Consider the following 8522-nt stretch of genomic DNA (forward strand, 5'->3'; position numbering starts at 1 on the left):
AGGCAAGATCTATGGGTAGAAATGCATGTTAGGCTATATGTTGAGTTTATGGGTTTTGATGCTTTGATGAGCAATGTATGTTGGAAATGTGTTGTTTGAAGTGTTGTAGTTGGGGTATATTATAGTTTGAGACCCCTAGGTGTGATGTATGTGAAGTATGCATGGTGTAGATCAAGTTTATGCATGATTTATGGTTTTGGGAGGCAGGAGGTTCATTTGAACCAAGTTTCTGCCCGTTTGGCAGAAACCAGGTTCGGCAGCCGAAGGTAGTTTCGGCCGCCGAACCCCTCTTGTGGAGGCAGCATTCGGCTGCCGAAGGTGCCCCCGAAAAGAGACTTTCGTCTCTGTCTGGCACTTTCGGCCGCCGAAGGTGCCGCCGAACCTGCCTGACTTTCGTCTCTGGAGGGACTTTCGGCCGCCGAACCTGCCGCCGAAAGTGCCCTGTTCAGCCATTTCTTGCATGTTTTCATGTGATGTTTTCAGGATGTTTTAGGGGGTTTTTGGGGAGTATTTTAGAGTCATGTTCATGTATGTTTGGTCCCTCATTTGAGTCCACCTGTGTAGGTTCGGACCCGAGGAACCGAGACCCCCAGCAGTGAGCCAGCTGCTTTAGAGTCTCTTCAGAGCTAGCCAGAGGTGAGTGGAATAAACTCTAAGTTTTAAAGCAAATTAATGAAATGTTTTAGCATGATTCACGCGTCATGAATGCCATGAGATATATTAGGTTGTTTGCATTAGAATTCACGAATATGTTGCATTGCATACTTTGTTGTTGATGTGGATGAATGTTGAATGATCCATTAGCCCTTGTATGTCATGATAGCCTATGTGAGTCCAGGTGTGCCTGCTACGGCTCTACGCCCCTGGCACTATGACAGATTATGGAAGTCCGGGTGTGCCTGCTACGGCTCTACGCCCCCGGCATGTATAAGTAAGAAAGATAGGGGCTAAATGGTGACAAGTTCATCCTTGTTGTGAAATGTTTGTGTTATGGCGCATACATGAAAGCATGATTTAAATTGATGTTTTATTATTCTGCTCACTGGGCTCTAGTAGCTCACCCCACTCTCTTTATCCCCAGAGTTGCAGGTACATGATAGATCGGGAAGTCGGCTAGAGTGAAGTTAAGTCATGTATGTTGTAATAGATGGTAGTGGACATGAATATGATGTAATGAGTAATTATGACCATGTAATGTAATGAATGATTTGATGATGTATTGAGGATTATAGTAGTGCTTGACCTAGAGGTGTGTGAATCCCCATTATGTACAGAGTGTTTAATGAGTAATGATGTTAATGACCATGATTATCCAAGCTGATATGTATGATGATGATACCCCATTGGAGTATTTGATGAGGACTCCAGTGTGGGGTTTATGTATGATTTTGTGCATGCACAGGTTTTGCTTGGATAAGAGAAAAGAAAATTTTTTACAGATCATGTATATGTTGTTATGTATGGGATTCCACAGGTTTACAGGAGGTATATAGGCTTGCTACGGGTCCCGGCGGCCTTAAGCCGATCTGGATCCTAGCGCCGGTAACGGGTCGGATTTCCGGGTCGTTACAAAAAATTACAATTTTAACTCCCGAAAACTTTAGGATCCTGACACCATGCAATCTATGTACAGCCATATAATAAAATTGGTACCCAAGAAATTAGTTGTAAGAAAAAAAGTTCAATTTAATTCTTAGACTTTTATGTTTTTTATTTCATTTAATTTTCTGGACATCACCTAAAATATAAAATTTATTATTTGAAATATACCATGTAAGTTTTAAATAATTTAAAATAAATTATTGACATAAAATATTTTAAAGTTCAAAAATAAATTTTTAAAAAATATAAATACTTTTTAAAAATTTTTATATAAACAAATACACAAAGAAACATTAAAACTTAGCATCATATAGTTTAATGTAGAATTGAATCATATCAAACGGTAAATATTAATTATATATTATAAAACTAATAATTTCTTAAAATACAACTTTTTTTTTTTTTTTTTTGGTTTTATAGAAAGAAATTTTTCTATTTGTATTTTTTTTTTGGCATCATTCATTCATCTTGCGACTATTATGTGTCTGTCCTTTTATCTCTTTTAGGTAAGAGATCACTCCTTTCTCTATCAGCTTACTCTCTTCATCTTTTGAATATTTTTTTAATAAATATATATATATTTTTAATTTCTTAGACATGTACTTATAAAGAGGGCTTTATCTTAAATCTGTTTTTTTAATAGTTTGAGATTTGTCTTTGCATGCCGGTGGAATTGAAACTAATTACATCTTCAAAATTCCTGCATGTGTTCCAAGAGAGGAGCTTTCATCCATATGGAATTCTCAATCTAATTCTCCCTTGATTATTTCACTCTTCTTTTTCCAGTGATGTTAGAGACCTATTCATATTGATTTAAAATAGAGTGCTGAAAACTTTGAGTATCTTTTCTTAATTTTTATTTATGTTGGACGGTCGATCCTAATTAAAAATAAGTAATATACAGTTAAAACTGAAAAAAATCGATTAAATTAAATTAATTTAAAATTTTAGTTTGATTATTTTCTTTTCAATTTATTTTTTATTTTTAAAAATTATTTTGATTCGATTTCAATTTTGAAAAATGTATTAAAATGTTTTTAACACTTTAAAAAGTCTAATAATTAATTTTTCCGTTAATTTTAACCGTTAAATATTATAAAAAATTTAAAATGTTCCTGATACAGGAGACTAATCAATACATTTTTTTAAAAATTTGAGCGATCAACTAATACATTATTTAAAATTATAGGGACTAAGTAATAAAATATTTAATTATAAAATTAATAAAAAAATTAAGTAGTAAATTTTTAAAATGTTAAAAATATTTTAATGTATTTTTTAAATTTAAAAAATTAATTAATAATTTTTTTTTTGTATCATAAAGACTAAATAGTAATTTTTTTAATAATAAATAAAAAAATTAGCTATTGCTTAAAAAATTGATAATCTATTTATAAATAATTGTTGATGGTTACAACGCTCCATAAATTATTGCATTTTAAGTATTAGACTCAGAACTAAAAGTGACCAAGTTTGGACTTGCAAATGGTGGATGTCCTACTCCGCAAGTTAGCCTACCAAAAATGAATTACCTTCAATAATTTATGCACCTATTGACCGGGGAATAACATCTTCCTAATACTCGGCTTGACTAGTGAGTTTTGCTGTGGAATATTTTGCCCCTTTAATTAAAAAATTAATAAATTTTTTATGAAATGCTAAATAAAAAGTTTTCTTGTTTGATATTTTTTATTTTTTTTAAGAGAGTAATTTGTCTAAGCGGGTATTAATAAATTCCACTCCCCTAATTAATTATAATAAAATTTATCAATTTGTAATTTAATTTATTATTGAGTGGATATTATTGTTTTTATAAATTAAAAATAAATTCATTTTTTCAGAAAATTATTTCTTTGAAATAAATCTTTTTGAAAAAAATATACTTTGTAAAATAGAGTATTTTGAATCGGTGTTTAAATTGAATAGGCAATACATCCTCCGATACTCAGCTTGGCTAGGGAGTTTTAAATCTTGACATTGATATCTAAAGTAACCTTATCTTGCCATTAAGCTACGATATGCTACTTTTTTTTTTTTAAGTTGTGATTATTAACGAATTGATTTATATATTTTTAAAACTTATTAAATATTTTTATTAAATAGTTTGATCTCTCGATCCATTTAATTATTAATATTTAATAATAAAATTAAAATTCTGCTAATAAAACAAGTGTTTTGAGCTATTTTAAAAAAAAAAAATGACTGGAATTATCAATAATAATAAAATTTAAATATTACATAACTGTATGAAACAAAAATTACGGACATTTTAATGAAATATTTATATAACAAGAATTAATCGGTTAACTGTGGTAAACGATTTTGTAAAACACCCTTAAAATTGAAGAATCATACACATCTTGGACTTAATTTACTTTTACTTGTTACTTGCACGTTTCATATTTTACTTTTCTTATTCTTTTCATTTTTCTACACGAGGAAATTCAATAAAGAAGGTTTGTACTAGTTTCTGTATTGTTTATTCATTATTTATTTAGCTTTGTTAACAATTAATTGAACAAACATTCCAAGCAACGATTAATTGACCTAACAGCCATCTTTGAATGAATCGAAGAGTTCAAACGATTCATAAACAACATGTTCAAATCACTAAAAAACAAACAATAAAACACATGGTTTGGAGGAATTGAGCAAATACAGAAATAATTAAACAACCGAGTAAAAAATAATAAAATTATATAAAACAAGTTTAGAAGAATAGGTTAGATGCTGCAGATAAAATAATGGCATCAATTAGAGATAATGATGACCATAGGAAACTACAGCAAAGCAGAGAAACCAACAACTTTAGATTAGCCTAATTCCCAAAACACATTACTAAAACGTGACTAATCAACCACTTCAATGGGCCCTACTAAGCCGAATTCCATTATCTTTATATATTGTTTTTTCTTTAGCTATGCGTCAAAAGAGGAAGCTCACAAGAAAAGCAACACCAACCACCCAACTCAGAGCCATTAAGGAGTAAACAGAATTCTTAAAGTCTCCTATCCTGAAACAACTCCTTCATGGTCTTCTCAATTCTGCTTTATAAACGACAATCAGGTGGGCAAGCATAAGGTGATAGGGAAGTCAACCTGCAAATTTTAAACAAAACCGCGTTTTAGTGTTTATGAGGAGGTGATATTTTATATGGCCTAACTAATGTTGCTGTGTTGCCTAATTTATTGAGGTGTTGATGGTTGATAAGGTGTTTAACTTACTGCGTGAGATTTTTTAATGCCTATACGTATTAGTTGGTACGCTGAGTCAACATTGGTGGGCTTCTCAAAAAGCTTTCGGTGCATTTTTTTAACATCTCCATCAAGAAGATTATAATAGGACTGATGCAATAAAAGGAATCACGTTTCATGGACCAAGTCAGACCCCACCAAATGCATTTTTATTGCTTCAGACAAGTTTGGTATCTGTTTTAAATGAAGTCTGGTACAAGAATTTACCTTTAAATTTTAAGATAATAATATTTAAAATTTTTATTTTGTTCTTTATGTATCCAGCCTATAATTTTTTACTCAATATATACAGCTTGTCTACATAATTTCATTGCTAAAAAAATGTAAATTAATATTGAATTTTATATGATAATAAATTTTATATCAATTAAAATATAGGGGTGAGCATTCAGTCGGTTCGGTTCAAAATCGAACCGAACCGAATAAATCAAAAATCAAAATTTTAGTATTTATAAAAACCGAACCAAACCGATTTTGGTCAGAAACCAAATCGAACCGGTCTGATTCGGTTCGATTCAATTCGATTTGATCAGTTTCGATTTTTAATAATTTTTTTATTTTTTACACTTTATTTTCAATATTTTAAAATTTAATTAAAATATTTTAATATTAATATAATTTAATTTCTCTATATTATTGAAAATAATATATTATTATCACTAATCGGTTCGATTTAATTTTTTTAATTTTTTTTTCTGATCAAAATTGAATCGAACCGAAATAACCGAAATTTTTAAAATTAAAAATCGAATAGAATCAAATTGAATAAAAAACCAAACTGAATTTTAAAATTAATTTAATTCAATCGATTTTTTTAATTTGAACCGAATACTGCTCAGCTCTATTAAAATGTGTAAATTAATACTTAAATGTGTAAATTAATACTAAATTTATGCTCATATAATATTATGATTTTAAATTTTATTAAAATAAAATCACCATAAATTTTTTCTTGAAAATATTTTCTTCTATGGTTAAGAATTAGACTTAATAAAAAATTTTATATAACCACGCTTCTCTATTAAAAAAACTAGAAATTCAATGGTTAAACACGTTCATGGAAAAATAAAGAGTCACGTTTACTAACATTCGGATCTAGAAGATTCTTTTCGTAAACAAAAATTCAAACAAAAGATTTGGTTTTACCTTTCCTTGCGTTTCTCCAGAAATCTCTGCAACGACTTTCTCCTAGCAATCGGCAGATCTGCTAATGATAATAAACACATTTCGATTTTTTTTTTTTTAAATAAATAAAAAACTGTATAATTGCTGGAATAAAATTAAGGGGTATTCACTGCCTCACCTCCATCAAGAGTATTCTTCAGCACTTCTTGTTGATTGGTTGATTCGACAGATTTGGAGAAACCATTTTCGACAAGTTTCAAAATAGACTCCGCCTGTACAATCAATTCGAACTTCAATATGTGAGAAATAACTATTAAAATTTCTTTGTTGTTCTTAAAATGATAAGCATGCCATATCTTTTATCTTTGCCTACCGTATCTCGAGGAACATCGAAAACCGCCACGGTTCCATTGTAGAAAATCGTCAAAGGAGCAGTTTCAGTAGGATTCTCCACAGCAGGCCTAAAATTGTTTTTTTATTAGTCAATAAATTGAATTATCACGAGTCACATTAAAGTAGTACAGAGATGAAACTAGAGCATTTAGGCACCTCTGAAGAGGAGAATAGACCGGTAAATGGGGAAATGGAGTCTGTTCTTCTTTAGGAGTGGAAGGCACCGAAAATAACTTTTTTGAATCGCACTGATAGCCATTTTCAGGATTCTGGAGATTTGCAGAACCAGAGGCAATGACAGACTTGAGAACCTGAGGATTGATTTTTGAAATGGCGCTCTGGATATCTGCCAAAAAAAAATCGTCAGGACTGCACAAAAAACATGAAGAAGAAGAAGAAGAAGAAGAAGAAGAAGAAAAACTGACCTCGAAAGCTCCTCTGGCGATTAAGGAACTTAGGGAAGCGAGGCTCAGCGGAGATCTGTTTCTCCATGCCAAAGAAATCGAGCTCGACTGTTGCTCTGGACATCTTAAGTTGCTTATGATTAAAATGAGAATGTCGTGAAGGCAGATAACTTGAATGCAGAGGCGAGAGGAGAAGAGAAAGTGGAGGGACCTTAATAAAGGGAGGAAGTACGTTAAAAGGCACGAGTTACATGAGACTAATAAATAAATCCATTCAAAAAATGATAAATAAATAATACTATATATTTAGGGGTTGTCCCCGCTCGCACGGCGGATGGCACACGCCTTGCACGAGGTGTCCGTGCCAGCATTAAAAGCGCACAGTTCCAGGCCCACTACAATTGGCTACTTATTCAAATTTATCAAATTAAATATCAATTTTATTCAAATATTTTTAAATTTTAACAGCTAAAACTCATTTTAAAAAATACTTTTCATTTTATAATTTTTAACCACTTTTATTATATATATATATATATTAAAAAATATTTTTTATTAATTTTTTTATTATATTTATTTTAAAAATATTAAATTTTATTAAATACTAAATAAATATTTTGAGAAATTTCTCATAAATAAAATAAAATAAATTATAATAATAAATTCATATATTTTTATAACGTAAAAAAAATAATTTTGAAATAACTAAAAAATGAAAAATGAATAAAATTATGAAATAGAAAAAATATAATTGAGTAAAAGTATTTGGAGAGGTTAAGAAAAATATGTTTTAATACATTATTTTTATTATTTTTTATGAAAAAAATTATTGTTATATATTTTTATTTAATAGACTAATTAATCAATATTATAAAAAATAAATTTTAATTTAATTTGATAACCTATAAACTGTTTTATTATGTGCTATATTTAGTTTTTTTAATTCGAAAGCAATTCAATTAATATTTTAACTAGAGTTAAAAAAATTTTTAAAAAATAAATATAAAAATAAAGCTAAATATATAGTCTCCGTTAGTCTCAGCATCTGAATTTACCACTAGTCAGATCAATTTAATTTTGGGATATGATTAATATCAGAATGTAAAACTTCAGACAAAAATATAGACCAGCATACTCCCATTCAAAATCAGAACTAGAAACAATAGTCCTTGTTATAGTATGAGTTGTCTAATTTATTGATCTCTTAACATGTTTAATAGTCATAGAAGGCCACTCCTGCAATAATAACCTACAATATGAAATAACAATACTACGATATGAAATATCTAAATCATTAGTAGACAAAAAATTAATTAAAATCTGACAATCAGATTCAATTAAAGAACATGGTATTTATTTTATTTTCAACCAACTAAGTGTTTCTTGAAAACACAAATTCTCTCCCAAAATTGGGTCTTGCATCGCCAGAATGGTGCATGATCGGCCAACAATACACCTCCCCATAAAATCATGAACTACCATACATAGACTATCCAAGTACAAGTGAGATATCAATGTTACATTTAAAAGTATATGCCACTGGTGGTTGCCATCGAACAACCGCCGGAGCTGTATACAATTGATGCTGCACCGTTTGCCATTCTATCGACAATTGTTTGGACTGCTGCACAACTCTAAGAGGTGATAGATATTGCCTATTCCACACAAAACTATTTCTATTCCACCAAATTCCATACAAGACCATTAAACCTTCAATTTGAATCAGTGGATGTTGCCCATGCAA

The 8522-nt window shown here is 30.0% G+C and overlaps 1 protein-coding gene across 4 annotated transcripts; it reads right to left on the reverse strand.

The window, feature by feature from the left end:
* Window positions 1-4239: 4239 nt before the first annotated feature.
* LOC110620390 (protein TIFY 9) lies at window positions 4240-7008 on the reverse strand. 4 transcript variants are annotated; one of them, XM_021764107.2, is made up of 6 exons: window positions 6800-7008; window positions 6531-6720; window positions 6355-6442; window positions 6155-6253; window positions 6003-6063; window positions 4240-4700 (listed from the first exon to the last, which is right to left on the reverse strand). In XM_021764107.2, exons 1-6 carry the CDS (start codon window positions 6900-6902, stop codon window positions 4696-4698), a joined length of 546 nt encoding a protein of 181 aa, XP_021619799.1. In that variant the 5' UTR covers window positions 6903-7008; the 3' UTR covers window positions 4240-4695. The 4 variants fall into 4 exon arrangements, with proteins under 4 accessions (XP_021619799.1, XP_021619797.1, XP_021619800.1 ...); XM_021764105.2 differs by having other exon boundaries at window positions 6160-6253; window positions 6800-7007; XM_021764108.2 differs by having other exon boundaries at window positions 6003-6060; window positions 6800-7007.
* Between the last annotated feature and the right edge of the window lie 1514 nt (window positions 7009-8522).

The sequence above is a fragment of the Manihot esculenta genome, chromosome 8 (genome assembly GCF_001659605.2).
Source record: "Manihot esculenta cultivar AM560-2 chromosome 8, M.esculenta_v8, whole genome shotgun sequence".
Lineage (NCBI taxonomy): Eukaryota > Viridiplantae > Streptophyta > Magnoliopsida > Malpighiales > Euphorbiaceae > Manihot > Manihot esculenta.

What these genes read in the sequence shown, in the direction of transcription:
- LOC110620390 (XM_021764105.2), bottom strand. Translation starts at nt 6,902, where the DNA reads ATGTCCAGAGCAACAGTCGAGCTCGATTTCTTTGGCATGGAGAAACAG. An exon ending in GTCTATTCTCCTCTTCAGAG is followed by an intron (nt 6,443 to 6,530) that starts GTGCCTAAATGC and finishes AAACAATTTTAG; the next exon opens with GCCTGCTGTGGAGAATCCTA. An exon ending in CTGGAGAAACGCAAGGAAAG is followed by an intron (nt 4,701 to 6,002) that starts GTAAAACCAAAT and finishes TAAAATTTGCAG; the next exon opens with GTTGACTTCCCTATCACCTT.